General features: G+C 44.5%; 1 protein-coding gene across 1 annotated transcript in view; it reads left to right on the forward strand.

Moving 5' to 3' along the window:
• Positions 1-7020, forward strand: part of Elovl6 (ELOVL fatty acid elongase 6) — a 104986-nt gene extending 97966 nt beyond the window's left edge. Inside the window, exons 4-5 of the mRNA XM_051165572.1 lie at positions 1593-1744; positions 6221-7020. Coding sequence (XP_051021529.1) covers positions 1593-1744; positions 6221-6651 — 583 coding nt within the window. The 3' untranslated portion in view covers positions 6652-7020. The remainder of the gene's footprint in view (positions 1-1592; positions 1745-6220) is intronic.
• The last annotated feature ends 10407 nt before the right edge of the window (positions 7021-17427 follow it).

The following is a 17427-nucleotide window of genomic DNA, read 5'->3' on the forward strand; positions in this document are numbered from 1 at the left end:
CTATATATTGACTGTGTGTGTGTGTGTGTGTGTGTGTGTGTGTGTGTGTGTGTGTGTGTGTGTAATAATCTCCATCAGGAGGATACCTCTTTGAGATTTGAAAGGGACAATGAGCCAGCCTTGGAGTGAACACAGATAAGCTCCCAGAACAAAGAGTACTACTCACATGGTCCTGAGGCAGAGAGCATGAAATGCCAGCAGTCTGGCCCACTGAGCAGAACATCAGGAGGTGAAGATGGGCAATAAAGATGCCCTTTCAGAATCATGTACTTCCTTGGTGAGCAATAGGAAAGTCTTCTAGGAGCAGAGAGCCACCAAAGGACAAACTGCATCGGTAACCAAAAAGTGGCAATATGTATTGAAAGAGGGACACTAAACTTAGAGACACTGCTTACAGTCATCAGAAAGCTGATGTCATCTTACTAAGTCTCAGCAAAGTTAACTTTTAGTTCTATGTAGTGGACAAAGTTCATGGTCCAATTATCCTAGCAGAGTGCCTTGTTCTGGGACAACGCTAACACAGAAAAAGCATCTCTATGTCTCCTTGGATAATTCCATTATCCAATCTGGCGAAGATGCCACTCCATGCCACAGTAGCTCCTACTGACTTCTGGAAGACTATGGTATCCCATGGAGGGACAAAGAGAAGGCTGTCACATCTCTCCATGGGCCTAGCCAGCTCTCTGTGCATAGAGACTAGATTCCATATACTGGGACACACACACACAAGGGCATCTCCTTGTTCCAGTTACTAAGTCCTTTCATGTTTTCCAGTTACATTACTACCTCAATATGTTCCAAAATGCTCCTGTTCCTTTATCAGGCCCAAGTTAAAAAGGGTTTTTGTTTGTTTCATTTATATTGTTTATGTTGTTAGTAAGATGTTTCCCCCCCCCCTCCCTTTTTGGCATTTTGAAGAATCGTGTTGGTAGTTTGTGCACACCTTTGGGTGAATACTTCTAGGGTGGATGGAGTTCATAGTATGGCTGGTGGTTGAGCTAAGCCTAGAAGGCACCACTTCTGATGTGATGAGAAAGATGATCCAAGAGCAGAAATAGATGGCCAGGCCCAGCAGCTTGGATCCTACCGCAGGAGCCAAGGCATCTGGTCCAGATGTGGAGAGAGAGTTAGCTTAAAGACACTCATAGACATTCCAGGATCAGAGCCAGTGGGACTTGGAAAGTGACTGGATGCAGACAGAACTGAGGTAATGCCAAGGACGCACAGCTATTCTGTGTCCTGTCTACGAAATAGTTCCTCAGCGGAAACCGTTCCACGTGGGATCCTGCTGAGGACTGAGTCTTCTTTTCCATGACCTCATTCAGGAACACTGATGAGGAGCAAACGGTCTTTAAAGCAAAGTACCAGGAGTTGGGTTAGCTCCTTTACAAGGGTGTAAGAGACCTAGGTACCAGAACCTTCCAGAACAGGCCACCAGCTGGGGGCCAAGTGTTCAAATGAATGAGCCCACGGAGTGGGGGTGGGGGGGTGGGGGGAGGGAGCATTTCACACTCAGACCATGACAAAAGGTTAATGTCATAAGTGAAATCACTTCCCTAACTATTGTTTCTTTTCTCTGTTCCTTCCGGAAGTATATTCGGTGCTCTTCGAACTGGTGCTTACATGGTGTACATTTTGATGACCAAAGGCCTGAAGCAGTCAGTATGTGACCAGAGTTTTTACAATGGACCTGTCAGCAAATTCTGGGCCTATGCCTTTGTGCTCAGCAAAGCACCCGAACTAGGTGAGTGTCTTTCCCCCTCCCCACCCCTGCTGTTGCAGCTTCATACACTTATAAAGAATGAAACAAAGACACACACAGTGCGTAGGTCTGTCCTTGCTGGTTGCTGACAAGCTAGAATGCATGAACTTGAAGAATTTGATTCTCTGCCACTCCTTTGCTCTCTCCTTTTTAAGTAACTGTACATTCTGGATATTGACAGAAAAGCAAGTTTTCAAATGCCAATTTCTGAGCAGTACTAAAAATAAGCCACTCTCGGGGAATATATATGATAACACACAGCCTCTTTTCCAAGGCCCATTAACAGTTGAGTTGATACTAAAGTTGGGGGTGGGGGGAATGAGCAGCACATCAGTTTTCAAGTCGCAGAGATAAGCAGGGCTTCATCTCTGGAGTTTGGATTCAGGTTGGGAAATTAAGCTTTGCTTGTGGGGTTCGTGTTCTCATTAGCAGATGCTAACTGTTGAGTGCTGCTGTTTGATTTTACTCATCCCTGAGTGTGGCCCTGGGGAAAGTGAACGTAGGGCACCTGCTGGGAATTCGTGAGCATTCTTGCTCTGTTTACAGATCCCCTTTCGACACTTGATGGACTGGAAAGTCAAGGTGACATGGGTTACAGAAGCATCGACCAGTGACAAGGGCTTAGTCCAGGCACAGGTCTCTGGGAACGTGTCCTTACTGCCAGAGTAAGGGATCCACTGGTGAGAGTGGAACTCTGAGTGAACCCATGGCTCGCAAAGTGGCATATATTCCTGAGGAAGACAGGTCACCCTTCTCTCTGGGAGACTTCATATTTATAACCCAGGATTAATAATTATGGCTTTAGTACAAATATCTGAGTGGTGGAATTAAGGGATGCGAGTTGCTGTTAACTTAAAAGTATGGCCTAATAGATGTTTACTATTAGGCTTATAATTATTACGGCAGTGCTATTTAACCCATTTAAGCCATTTGCCACAATGTGCCGGAAGTCTGCCACTCCTAAGGAAGACTAACAAAAAGCTCTATCTAAAAACCTTTCCTATGAGGGTCAGAATTTAAACACAGGTCCCTACATGATCCAGAGTGAATACATAAACAGTGGTGTGTGTACACACAGTAGGCACATATACATGGAGTCCCATGAACACGAATTCATAATAAAATGCATTGCTATGGACTCAGTCAGCCAATGAACTTGTATAAGCACCTACCATTAGAATGCAAAGCTACTTTACACAGAATTTTACAGTATGAAAACTACAGATCAGGAAATGTTGTGTGACTGTGGGCTGGTGTGTGGCATATACATGCCATGATATCCATTTGGAGGTTGGAGATTGGAGGACAACCTTGGAGGCTGAGTCCTTACCTTTCACCATTTAAGATAAGGTCTCTGGGGGAGTGTTGACACATGTCTTTAATCCTAGCACTCAGGAAGTGGAGACAGGCAGGTGGAGACAGGGTTGGAGGTGAGCCTGGTCTACAGATTAAGTTCCAGGGCAGTCAAGGCTGCACAGTGAAGCCCTGTCTCCAGAAACCAAACACCAAACAAACAACAAAAAACAAACAAACAAAAAAAAAAAACCAAAAAGACCAAGCAAACAAAAGAAGAGGGGAAAATGAGGTCTCTTGTTCAGCTAGTGTGCCCACCATGCTAGTTGCCCCCAAGCATGTCTCCCCCTCTTTCCTTTGACAATCGCTCTACGTCCTGCTTTTTTTTTTTATGAGTTCTGAGGATGCACGTAGGTCCTCTTGCTTGTTGAAGTGTTCACCTTGACTAACACAGAAACTCTGAAAGATGCTGACAGTGCTCCAATGACGCTAGTGTGGTGACATATGCGTCATACGGTTTCAGATCCTTCATGGAAGTATTTTAAGATCTGACTACATTTCCTAATTTAAAAATATGGAACAGTGACCTCCAAATACTCTACAGCTTGTGTAGCAATGGCCTTGTCCGCTGAGTGTCACAAGTCTGAAAATCCAAAAAGTTGTCCCCAAAACAGGAGCCATGGTACTCACTTACAGCATGTTTGCAAATTAAGTTTTCTTATCTTTAGATCCTACCTTCTGCCTTTCTATAGTCTAAGACTTACGGAATCCTTTATGACTATAAAAGAGAAAGATGTGTACACACACACAAATGTATGTGTACATATACACAAATATATATGTGCACACACATACACACACAAATATATATGTGTACACATATACACTAATCCCCCCCAAAGCACACACCTCTAGTTTTCACCATCTTCTTCTCCCCTGGTGGTTAAGTACTCATAATATTCGCACTGTGGTGAGACCATCATGCCATCCATTTCTGGAATGCGTATATCTTCCCCAGCTGCACCTGACCTCACTCACCACTCTTAATAATGGCAATAAGTGCTCTCTGTCTCTGGGGAAATGGTGAGCTCCTTTCAGTGTATTTAAAGGACTCTGCTCCACCAGAACAAGTGCAAGCAAGAGAGCCGCCCCTCTACTCTTTGTGCCAAATTGCAGCGCCTACAGTTTGAATTCTGTTAGAACCTGCTGAGATTTGCTTTTGTTGCCACTTGGAAACATCTGCTCTGAGTCAAGGCCCTTGCTTAGCTGAGCTTGTCATTGTTTTGAAGCCCTCACTCAGCGGCACTCCAACTCACGCTGCCAAGAGAAGCTCGGCCATCAGCAACAAGCCACATACAGAGTTAGAGCAACACGTCTCTTGGTGGCAGTGATTGCCCCGGCAGGAGAATTGCTACACAGAGATCTTGGGTACAAGATACACCATGTCTTGTCTGCTAGTTGTCTCTTGGCTGACAATACCTAGGCCAAGGGTTGTGTAGGGGTCAGCATAAAAACAGGCAGCCATGAGTCAGAGGGTAACAGTATGACAAAGCAGACATCTTCAAGAGATCAAAACCCTTCGCTCATACTTGGCCAACAGAAATTCCATAATACCAAGGGACATTTGCTCAAGAAAGATTGGCCAGGGCATGGTGGCGCATGCCTTTAATCCCAGTACTCAGGAGGCAGAGGCAGGCAGATCGCTGTGATTTCGAGGCCAGCCTGGTCTACAAAGTGAGTCTAGGACAGCCAAGATAACATGGACCCTGTGTCGTCGTTCCCCCCCCCCCCAAAAAAAAGATTGGCTGGCCAGCATCAATCCCATCACAGTCCTTGGGGTGGCATGCATTTCTTAGTTCCTCTATAGCTTCTGCCATACCTAAAATTTCCAAGATTTGGCATGCCTCAGGGAAATGTGCCATTTGATGAGAAGATATATCAGAAGGCTTAGCTATACAACTCATGGCAACAGCAAAAGCCACGGAGATTGTGGCTGGCCCTTTGGCAACCCTGCCATGGAATGTATATATTATGAGAAGCCACCATTGCTGGGGACAGTAAGTTTAATGTAGCTTTGAGTAGAGCTGTTCATAACCATCTGCATCGTCTAGTGTTCTGAACAGGAGTTCTGAAAAGGACTCGATGTAAATTCAGATGAATTATGTTTTCAGGATTTTGTGACAGATTGTTCCCCATTTCTTACATTCCTCCTAAAGAAACTGGGCCTACTGAGACACTCCAGCATACACCTGCCCCCCACCCTGCCACCCCCACGGACAGGAGAAAGCACAGAGTCCTTCAGGGCTGCAGCCTTGCTTCTGTTCCCACACTGTCTTGTTAAGCAGTTCATCATGATAGAATGATCTCTAAGGAGTTAGGCAGGATGAAGTGCTTACTTATGGCAAACTGCTTTTCTTACAATTGGGCATTATGTTGGTTGATATTTTTAATGAATGTTAAGAGACATTAAAAACCATCTTGGTTAGGACTGACTAAATTTGTTTTGAACATGGAATTCCTTAGACTTCCACCTTCTTTCCACTATTAACAAAGGCAGTCCAGAGAAGGAAAAGAGGCCCTCGGCAGTGTAGTTTTATATCGAGTAGAGTTTGGCCCCGTCGCCTTCTGTCATTTCTCCCCATCTGACATTTCCAGGCGTAATAAGAACCAGCGTCTCACAAGAGAGCAGAGGATTTCCATGGAAATTTTATATAATAGGCTTAGAAATGTAACCACTGGCAACTTTGCTTTCTGTTTTTAAAAAAAAATATGAAGTAATTATGTTTGATAACCCAGTAGGCATCCCAAGGCCCCCCCATTACTCGGCCCTGCCTGTACCAAGAACCCTAGGCCATCCACCAAGTATGAGGAGAAAGACTTGGGTGTGTTGCGCCACCATTTGTCTGCAATGCAATCTCAGAGCATTTTGCTGGCCATTTGAGTTTGCCCTTCAGGCTGCCTCCTGGTCGTGTTTGCTCTACCTGTCGCCCGTCCCTGACTGTTCATACGCAGCCGTACTCTTCCATATATGGTTGAGTCTGGTTGGTAATGTCCAATTTTCTATTGACTATCTTGAAAGAGCAGCCAGGACGGCCCTCCAGCCCTTACTGGGGCGGCTGCCGTCCGCACTCACTCACATCCCTTTGTTCCTGCTTTGTCTTCTAGGAGACACGATATTCATCATCCTGAGGAAGCAGAAGCTGATCTTCCTGCACTGGTACCACCACATCACTGTGCTTCTGTACTCCTGGTACTCCTACAAAGACATGGTGGCCGGCGGGGGCTGGTTCATGACTATGAACTACGGCGTGCACGCCGTCATGTACTCTTACTATGCCTTGCGGGCTGCGGGTTTCCGAGTCTCCCGGAAGTTTGCCATGTTCATCACCTTGTCCCAGATCACTCAGATGCTGATGGGCTGTGTCATTAACTACCTGGTCTTCAAGTGGATGCAGCACGACCATGGCCAGTGTCACTCTCACTTTCAGAACATCTTCTGGTCCTCGCTCATGTACCTCAGCTACCTTGTGCTCTTCTGCCATTTCTTCTTTGAGGCCTATATCGGCAAAGTGAAGAAGGCGACGAAGGCTGAATAGTCTCATGCGCTGAGGAGGAAGACATAGCTCAGGGGCGTCACGAAAAATAACAGACAAAAGAAAATGGCACAAGGAATCACAAATGGTGCAGCTAAAACAAAACAAAACATACGTTATGAGCAGACCCACAACCCAAGGCAGCTTGGGAGTGATGATTAGGTTGACTTAACCCAGTAAGTTTATGATCCTTTTTGGGTGAGGACTCACTGAGCGCATCTCCATCTCGCAGCATCGTTGCTGGGGGACCCTTCCCTCTTCCCGGTCAACTCTAGAACACGCTCCACCCAAAGGGAGCAACAAGTAGAGAGATTAGTGGAAAGCAAGCAAAACACTACAGGACGAGAGGGGGAGATCTATTCAGAGCTCTTTTTCACACACACACACACACATAGACACAGTCCTTTCTATCTTTTCAACATATAACCAGAGCTGGTAGAAAAGATAAACATGGAAGAGACACAGGGTTTATATCTAGAATGGCAATGCTTTTGCAAAAAAAAAAAAAAAAAAAAACAACTCAAGACCTTTTAAAGAAAGGTTAGCTTGTAACCCCTTGACAAAAGATGTCTTAACTATTTTTACTGCAACTGAAATTAAAAGGATAGGTATTTTCCCCTTCACGACACAGCCTCAGGCCAGTACATTTGCTACAACCAAAATGGACAACACTTCCCCGTGACACTTTCTGGGAGAATGGAAACCAGGCAGCCCACATCCCCGCCCCCCAAAAAAGTGGCCCCACCACGGCAGACCCTGTAGTTGAAGCCTCACATTGATTGACAACCGTTAACTTCTGCGCTTCCCTGAGATGTGATGCATTCTTTGTTCAGTTGCCCCGGACTGTAGGACAGAAGAGTAAATGCAGAATTGAAGTGACAGAAGCTTAACAGGGTGACTTGAAAATGGTATCTTGTACTGTCTGTGGCAAAAGTCAGCCCATCACCACCGGAGCCGGAAAAGGAGGAAGGACCGTGACAAGAGATCAGAGCTGGACAGTGTGTTCGTGTCTCCTTCCTGTTTGACTTCACACATACTCCTGGATCTCTAAATAAGGCCCTGTGACACAGTCTGTGTTTTCTATATTTTTTGTGACTTTCAAAATCTGATCCGGGGCTCTGCCTGATTTGAGGTAAACACTGTTTCTGCATCTGCTCCCTAAGCAATGCAGAGGCATGTGAAGTGCCCTCTGCTGGCCAAGTGAGAAACTACAACAAACACACCAGAATAGGTTGGAAATAGTTGACCACCAAAGGCCTGCGTAGATTAAACCCTAACTTTTAAGTGCTGTCAGAACACCTGTCATACATTTGACCAAATCAGAACAGAACCTCTCTGCTTCAAGTAAGCTTCATAAATTTTTAAAGTGACTTTCACTTGGGAACTCAGAAAGTCAATGTATTAAGAGCCATATTCTTTAAAAAAAAAAAAAATAGAAAGAAAGAAAAAAGCTAGACAATGTTATCTGTAATATTTCAGTCCTCTACAAGCCAAATAAATGTGTCGATGTTCCTAATATTTCAAAGACGCAATTATGTAAAGTTGTTCAATGTGATATAATAGTATTCTAATTGGTTAAGTAGCTTAATGATTAGGTAAACTAGAAGAAACAATTAGAGGCTACTACACTGCGTAGATACACACACATAACCACATACACACAGAAGTGTAAGGTACTAATGAATAGCAACACAATTTTTGGCTAGCAGAAACTATCACTTACCTTCCTTTACTTGAGCGTGTACAGTAAAAGGGATTTCTTTCTCAAATTATTTTTATATTATTTTAGCTTTAACTGTGCTGCCATTTGTGAAACAGCTGCTCAGCCTTTCTGTGAGAGAAGGCATGGGTGTTTTCAGTGGCTTCCTTATGTGTGGAATTGGAAGAGAATAAAATTTGATTCCATTCTGTATGAATGAGTCAAACAGTGAACAGAGAGTCCATGCAGATCCAGTCATGACTGAAAGACCAGAGAAGGGAGCCAAGCAGGGGCTGGGGTATCCATGTTAACACTGTGTGGTGGCTGATGAGTCACACACAATCCGAAGGATGAACTGTTAGGGCAGAAGTTGACTGGCGCGGAGAGTACAGAGCCGCCTCGTCGAGTGGAGTCATCCTAAGTGTCGTGTTTTGTAAATGCACAGTAGTGTACAGTCAGCAGCCCTCCCCTTGCCTTATAGAGCAAAGTGAGAAAAATGATAAGACTGGACAAAGAGGCCACCTACCAGTTGACTTGAATCCAATCAAAAGGCCAAGCTGAGGTTCATCACGTTGAATCGGTTTAATTCAGATATTTATCATAGAATACAGGTTACACTATGGAAATAAGCATAAACTTTAAAAAGACTAAGCTATGCTTCCAAAGCACTTTAACATTCGCTTCATGCCATGTTCACTTGTAAAATAACTTAAGACTATTCATTTGCAGGATGAATAATAATAAATAGTTCCTAAACCAGCTAACTATAGCTATAGGCATTTCCAGTGTTCATCATGGGAAGAAAAAGCCACATTTTTAAAACAAAACAAAACAAAACAGAATTCTGACATAGGCTCAGCACACTGTTTTCAATGCATTAGCTTAGCTGCTCTAATTATATTGAGATATGAGGCTGGACCACTGGCCTATGACACATCTGAAACCTGCCAGAGAACCGACTGCCACATGGATACTACTGCTATCAGTGAACATTCCGGGCGAGCAAGTTTTTGTAGCTGCCCCACTATGCTGCAATAGATTATCTTTCTATTGACGATTTCTCACTGCATTCCAATCCCAGTGTGGTGAAAACTTTATTCCTGGGTTGAATGAAAACAAAGCCGTGGTTTCATATAACTGCACTTTCGTTCACTAGGTCTGAGCATCAACTCAACTGTGTGAGTTTGCAATGAAATTCTAGTGAGAAACACTCCATGCACACAGTAGGAGATTTTTATCTGGACCTTCTAAGTGTCACTTAGGAGACAAGAACAACTATTATTGTTATTTATTTATTGTATTTATATCCAATGCCAGGCCAAAGTATTGCATTTAAATCACAGTTCAAGGTATTTCAGGCAGCCCCATCCCACCCCCATATTTCTCATCCGTCTGCACTATAGAAGTTTGAGACTGAGGGAAAATACATATGCATTGCTTCAGGAGAAAGCAGGCTTGTTATGTCTCCAGCAGTCTTCGTTTATGAAACCTATTGGTCCACCTATTAACATAGTTCAGACAGAAGCTTCATATAGGCGGACTATGAACAGGGGCCTAGGAGGGCACTTCCAGCACAAAGGACTACAGATTATTTTGTTGTTGTTTGTTTTAGGCCAATTACATCTTCATGATAAGAAAAATACTCCTCTCACCTTAGAGTTCCAAAGCACCATTACACTGGGGTAGAATGTTCCAGAAGGCTGGCTACATTCCTAAACTGCTCAGTTCCTTGGGTGTGTCTGGTCGCTATCCAGCTAGGAGCCTGCCAGATACTGACAAGTCGGCCCTAGCACATTCAGAGAGCCTTCTCCCGAGGGATGTGATGGTCCTTTGACTACTGGGTCACATCAAGGTCAAGAGAGATCTTAGAGAAAGGAGAAGGCCAAGTAGACTTCTCAGCCCCTGGAGTTGCAAGCTTTGAGTTGCATGTGCAGGACCCATGTCTGGACATGCTTCCCCGCAAAAGTGTCAGTTCTGGAGAACGGCAGTTATGTGAGAATGTCATGATGGTAGCTCAAGGCATTTCTTCAAACGCACCTTTTCCCAGTCTTTGTTTTGATAGTGAATATGTTGTTATCATGTTGGGACAGTAGAGTGTGTGGTCCTGTCAACCGCTGTCTTCTACAGCTTAACTTCCTGTCCCTGTTCTTCTGTACAGCACCCGGTTCCTGGTGACTGGCATCCCTGCCATCAGAAAGGGATTTGGGTGACAATTCACAGCATATGACCTGTCACTTGTGCATATTAAAGTGGCATCTGATAAAGCAAGGATGCCCTGTTTTGTTCTAGCAATCAACATGAAGCTCTGCATTCTAGTTGGCCATTGAGCCAGCGTCCCCTGTACATGATAGAGACACGGAACTGTGCAGAATTCTCAGTGCCTGTTGTGACAGACTATACTTAAACACATTTTTGAGCCATATAGCAGAATCCATTGGTGAAAGGTTAAAGTGCGCCTGCTTGGTATCACAGAATACCCAAAAGCCTGTTGTATAATCCGAATTCTCCTCAAACTCAGATACTTGGGAGAATCTTGGAAACAACTTTTATTGCAGGTCAGACAAAGCCAAATTCATATATTTCTACGTCACTCAGCAGATCTCCACACCCACCCATAAAACAATTGCATTATAGTCACGTTCTCCTGGAGTAGCTTGCTGATTGATCCCTCAGGCCACAGTACAACCAAATTTGCAATGCTGATAGGCCACACCAGAAAGGACCCCACTCACTGGCGTTCGATGACATTGTTTCCCCAGTGCCTGGTGGCACTTGAGGTTTTTATTTTTTTGTTTGTTTGTTTTTCCTCCTGGTTGACAAAGATCAAGACATAGCCTGATTGTGCCTCCTACTAGTGTGGATGTGTTTCAGTAAGTGTGGGTCTGAGCATGATCGGGCTGACTTTCTCACTGCTACCCTGAAAACGACTGGCGTTCTGCTTCCTAGGCCCTAAACCCACATTCAGGGGGAAACTCACTGTCACGCCTCACAGGAAATCAGCAGTGTTGGAATTCATATTTTCAAGTGCTTATTTCATGACATTAAAAAATATTTTTGGTGTATTAAGATTTAAAATAAAGTCATCATAACTTTTGATTTAAAACTGGTTTCTAGTTTTTGTTGTTTTTCATCTCTGGTCGAGAACAGTTCCAAAAGGACACTGGAGGCTAACCTGAATTCTCTGGAAAGCCATTATTTTATCCATGTGCCCATAGGATACAGGACTGTCTAAAATCACCCATGTGTCTCTTACAGCCCAGATATGATGGGCAAGGACTCAGAACACATGAATGCCAATTCTAAAAGGTGCCCACCTCCTCCAGAAGGCTTTTTACGCTTACAACAGCCTTCAGATGATGTGGTTCCCACACCTTGTCTCTTCATATTGCCTTAATGAGGCAGAGAGATGAAATAGGCTCGCACTTAAAATCACTGGTGAAGACGAGGTGAAGATAGGCTCCCCTTGCTGTAGCTTTTCCTTTGAAAAGCAGTTGGATATAAGTGAATAAAAAGCCGAGTATTGTGCACTGAGCTTATTCGTGTCTCAAAACTGTTTGGGGGCAAGATGCATTGGAGAATTAAAATGGGCAGCGTGTCCTTAGTCATGCCTCAGAATGCCATGCGCGTGCCAACTATTGCTGGGGCAGTCCAGACCTGCCACCCTTTGGCCCTAAGACAGTCTAACCCCGAAGTTCGGCTGCTAGGCCACTGTTGCGTGCTTTGAGGTTCGGTGGTTTACTTCGTCATCAGGGTTCTTTGGAACCTTGCTGTGAGGCATTTATGCTTAAAACTGAAGACCTTGATGTTCGTGGAGATTTTCCACAGCCAGATGCTGCTGCTCACCTAATCTTCGAATGTGTCATTAAGACAGAGCTTCTTAATTCCTCTGTTTGATGCATTATTGTTTTTTAAATTACATGTATTATCTGTCAGCCCAGCTGGCGATCAATCAAGACACAGACACTTGTTATATTTTAAAATAGCCTTAGTTAAACTGGGGCAGGGCAGATATCAGTCCTCTAAATTACCTCCCATAGTGTGGCAGGCATGAGATCCCTGCCTCAATCCCATGCCATCTGTTTCAAATAACTTCTATTAAGTTTCCTCCCATCCATAATCCCAAATACTTTCTAATGTTCTTCATCTGGGCCGGTTTCTCCATCCATGCCAGCCATGTGCATCTCCTCCAGCTAACCCATGGCAGCCTTCCTCTCTTCACTTTAGGTCTCCTCCTTGTGGCAGTCCTTCTTCCCAGAATTCCTCCCTCTCTAAGCCCCACCTATCTCTTCCCTGCCCAGGTGGGATGGCTTTTTATTAAGCAAAAGGTGGGTCAGACAGCAAGCAGTAATTAGCATCAAAATACATCAGATTATCCCAACAATGTATTTTCTTAATTCAGGGTTGATTGGGAGAAATCCATGATGTACAAAGTATTTTAATTAGTATTAAACAAAAAAAGGGGAGGGGGGAGTAAGTATGAAGCCTAATATGAACTTATAGTTTCTGTTCTGGTGTGTCTAAAGAAACAGGTTTCAGGAATGAATCCACCAAGCCAAAAACTATACAAGTTTATCCCACCACTGCCTACCTATAACTACCACAGGAGCTTGACACTTGGGCTTGGGTTTTGTTTCAGAACTTTTAATTTGGTATCTTAAGCCAGTGGTCACAGTGGACATCTGACATCAATGATCAGATCCGTGAAAATAACCAAAATGGCTCCCCAGGGGCCAGCTGTACCTGGTATATCTCCCGGGCTTCACATACGTGTACTGGTGATTTCTGCAAGTGTCCGACACCAAATTGGCAGGCCCAGCTAAGCACAGACCTTGGCAGGCCCAGCTAAGCACAGACCTGTCTGTCTGTGTGTGCATGTGTACCCACATGTGTTTGCACTCCACAAAACCCAACAGAATGCACAGAATTGCCAACTTTTCTTCTCTGTCTGTATTTCCTATTTGGATTGGCTTGACCGTAAGTCTCTTGCTGCTTCTTCCTAAAGCAGAGGGCAGAACAGTCACAGACTACACCCTCCACAACACCGGGACATCCACCTCTTCCTTAGTTGATCAGCTCAGGTACCTGTTAATATAACAAAAAGCTGCCTGATAGAGCCCTTTTAGATCTTTAAATGTTCCTCCCTCTTCCCCCCACCCCCCCAGGGTTTCTCTGTGTAGCCTTGGCTGTCCTGGACTCACTTTGTAGACCAGGCTGGCCTTGAACTCACAGCAATCCATCTGCTTCTGCCTCCCCGAGCACTGGGATCACGCCCGGCTTAAGTGGCGCTTTGTTTTCTCTGCTCTTCACTATTTTTCGTCTAATGATTGGAACGTCTGGGATTTTTTTTTTCCTTATGAATTTACAGAGCCCAGTTCTTTATGGAAGAGATCTTAATGTGACAACACTTTGAAATCTAAGGGTTAAGCCCATGTGGCTGCCTCCTCCTGACTCAGGCCTGCCTTCTCACAGTAAGATCCTGTCTTCTCTGGTGTCTTCAGCTTCCCTGGGGTGGAAACGCTGTTCTCCACTCCTAGGTTTCACACACAGCTTCCTTTCTTATTGACTACACTAATTCCTTTCATACTAGAGGGGAAACTACCCACCCCACCCGGAGAGGGGCAGTAGGGGGGTGTAGGGGGCAGGGAGGGATTGCTCTGCTATGGTTTATTTATGAAAACTCTGGCGGGTGTGACTCCTAGTTACACACGAGTCGCTCTAAAATAGCAGCATTTTTGCAAAATGAGTACTTGGTCTCCAAAGTGAGAAGCAATTCTGATTTCAGCTGAGTTTGCAAATAATAAAATTGATAGAATATAAATTAATTGACTTTCCTAATTGACTTAAGCTGCCTTGCCAACTCCTATGTTCATTGGTATGTAACCTGACTGGGAGCCACTAGACTCTGAGGAACATTTTTTTTTTCCTTTTTCTGAACTGTGGTCCCACAGATACCACTGACATCTGCCAGGTCTCTTGCATCTCACTCTAGAAACCAGCAGGAGGAAAGAGAGCTAGCTGTCTTGAATGTTGAAACTAGATGTCTTCCTCCAGTTCGTCTCAAACCCTTCACTGGATTTTTCCCGTGGCCCTGGAAATCTCTCTACAGGACCAGGTTTAGCCATAGCCAGCGGCAGCTGCGTCTCTCCACCAGTCACATCTGTGATGGGATAAGATGTGCTTTCGCTGTGATTAGATGGGTCTGTGAGAAAAAACTCCTCCCTCTACTAAGGAGCCAAACACTGGGCTGGAAAACAGTAGATTGAGTGTGTGTGGGGGTCTCTGTGTGTGTCTGTATGTGTGTGTGTGTCTGTGGAGGGGGGTTGTGGGGGGGGTCTGTGTGTGTCTGTGGGGGGGGGTCTGTGTGTGTGGGTCTCTGTTATGTTCTTCTGTGGGGGTCAAAGATTTTCCTGACTAAAGCTTACAGACCTAGTGTCTTCTTCCCTGTGTGAATGAATGTCTGCAGCAGCGTGGTGAGTGGACCCCTGGGATCATTATAGCAGCTCCCTAAACTTGCCCAGACATACCTCGTGAGACCCAGGGATGTGGACTCCTTTTTTAGAAGCTCCAGTTCTTCCTGCCAGGTTGCCTTTACCGTAAGTACAGAGATTTCTGAGACTGTGTGAAATCACCCAAACTATCCAGCTGGATGAAAGAAAGAAAAATGCACATGCGTGCTCATGCATGCACACACACACAGACAGACACACACACACACACACACACACACACACACACACACCATGGAATGAAAACCTACTTAGTCACATACAAGTCCAGATTTTGTAGCAGGACTTGGTTGTTGTTGGTTTTTTTGTTTTGTTTTGTTTTGTTTTAATTAAAAGAGCGAGCACAACTGGCAAGCTTGTATTCATTCCTGACTCACAGCCTTCGCGTGTGCTCCTTTTCCTGTCTGGAGCATGCAGAGTAAGCCACCCTCATCTGTGGACCTTGTCCACTGCAGGAAACGCTGTTGGTTGTGTGTCCATTTTACCCCAGATTTCTAGGGACTGGTAGAGAACTAAGAATTTGCTAGAAGAAGAAAGATATATTAATATGTGGTTGTTAATATAATACATGGCAGGGTAGATCTCTAGCTTCTTCATACCCACACTTAGAGAGGAGGAGAACCCTTGTGTTTTCCACTTATGCATTCATTCATTCATTCATTTGTTCTTTGTGTGCATGCAGTGCAGGTAGAAGCTAGGGTCACTTTCTGATCAGTCGTCCACCTCATTTTTTGAGACAAGATGTCTCACTGGCTGAGGCCAGTGAGCCTCCGGGGTCCACCGCACCCAGCTTATTTTACATGGGTGCCAGGAATCAACCTCATATCCCCATGATCACATGGAAAGCACTACCCTAACTTAGCCCCACAATGCTCACTTCTAACCAGCATAGCTGTGTCCTGGACCTCTGTATATAAGCATCTTCCTATTCCACTACAAATGTTGCTGTTTCCTGTGGTGCAGTGTCTGGCATCTTCTTTCAGGCTTGAGGGCATAGGTGCTGGGCCTTGGTTTCCTCATTCACGCAAAGGAGATAATGATGGTACTGACTGGGCACTTGTTGAGAGGGCTGACATAGATGATACTTACAAAGCCCTTAGCATCATTGTTGGTACCTGGCAACCACGGGATGAACGCTAGTCAGTATTGTCCACTGTTGCTCCTTTCGCTTCTCCAGCTGTTACAGCTTACTCCAGCGATACTCTAAACAGCTGTCAATAAAGTTTTCTACCCATTCTTTGTTCAAAATATGAGCTATAATCAAAACATCAAGATGTAGAAGATGAGATGTAGGTATTGATAAACAGATACATTTCAATAATTATACCATGTTTCAATTTGGGTGGAGTAACACTTGGTTTCACAATCCTGTCGCAGTTTGGTTTTAAGGATTCATTCACGTAAAATCAGCCAAGACCTTTAGGCGGGGAGGCTCCCCTGAATATTCAGTACTGACTGATAGCTTTCTAACCTGCCCTAGGATGTCATTTTATTTATTTACTTGTCTATTTATCTATACTTATTTTCACTATAGGCTTACCTCTAGCATTAATATTGTGAGAATTTTTAAGGCAATAGAAAGTAACTTCTGTACTGTGTAGCTTAAACATCAGTATGTCTGCATATTACAGTTTATAATCACCAGGCTGCTACACAAACTTCAACCCCTGAATTTAAGGTGGGTGGCCTTCCTCCAGTGTGGTTTTGGTGGTCAAGTTTGTCAACTACGTGTATCTTATCAGTGCTTGGGAGTCAAGGTGCAGGCTTCCTGGGAGTTGAAGGCCAGACTACAGTATCTAGTGAGAACCCTGGACTACATGGTGAGGTGTTCTCCCAAACAGAAAGAGGGCAGGTGGAGGGAGGGAGACAGACAGAGAGACCCAGACAGAAAGACATCTCTGTCTTACACAGGTATTTCTGCCGAAAGAGACTTGATTCAGGAATATAACCATCCTCCCTGAAGATTATTATATTCAAAACACCCCAGCCTGGATTTCTCATAGGATAACTAAATGTGCACTTGTCATCCAAACCCTGTGAGTGCGCATTGTTCACTTAGAGGGAGGACCAAATACACACCGTTCACTTAGCTTCCATTTTAAAGCATCTGTAAGAAAACCATAGGAAGAAGGTCGCGTTCGCTTACTTGTCCATTCAGAGTGAGTGAGCTGTTTATGGACCTTTCTTTCGGCAGCATGCGTGAACTGTGGGGTTGTGTGAAGCTCATCTCTGTCAGGCAGACATCTCCTCCATGCCCTCCACGCACTTTCTTTTTTTTTTTTTTTTTTTTTTTTTAAGATTTATTTATTTAGTATACAGTGTTCTATCTGCATGTAACACCTGCAGGTCAGAAGAGGGCAGCAGATTTCATTGTAGATGGTTGTGAGCCATCATGTGGTTGCTGGGAATTGAACTCAGGACCTTTGGAAGAACAGGCAGCACTCTTAACCTCTGAGCCATCTCTCCAGCCCTCCACGCACTTTCTACTTCTGCTTTATTTCACCAGCAAATCACACTGACTGCATTTCAGTTCTAATAGCTGCCCTTCGGCCACTGGTCAATGGAGTTCAGCCT

This window comes from Acomys russatus, chromosome 23 (assembly GCF_903995435.1).
Source record: "Acomys russatus chromosome 23, mAcoRus1.1, whole genome shotgun sequence".
Taxonomy (NCBI): domain Eukaryota; kingdom Metazoa; phylum Chordata; class Mammalia; order Rodentia; family Muridae; genus Acomys; species Acomys russatus.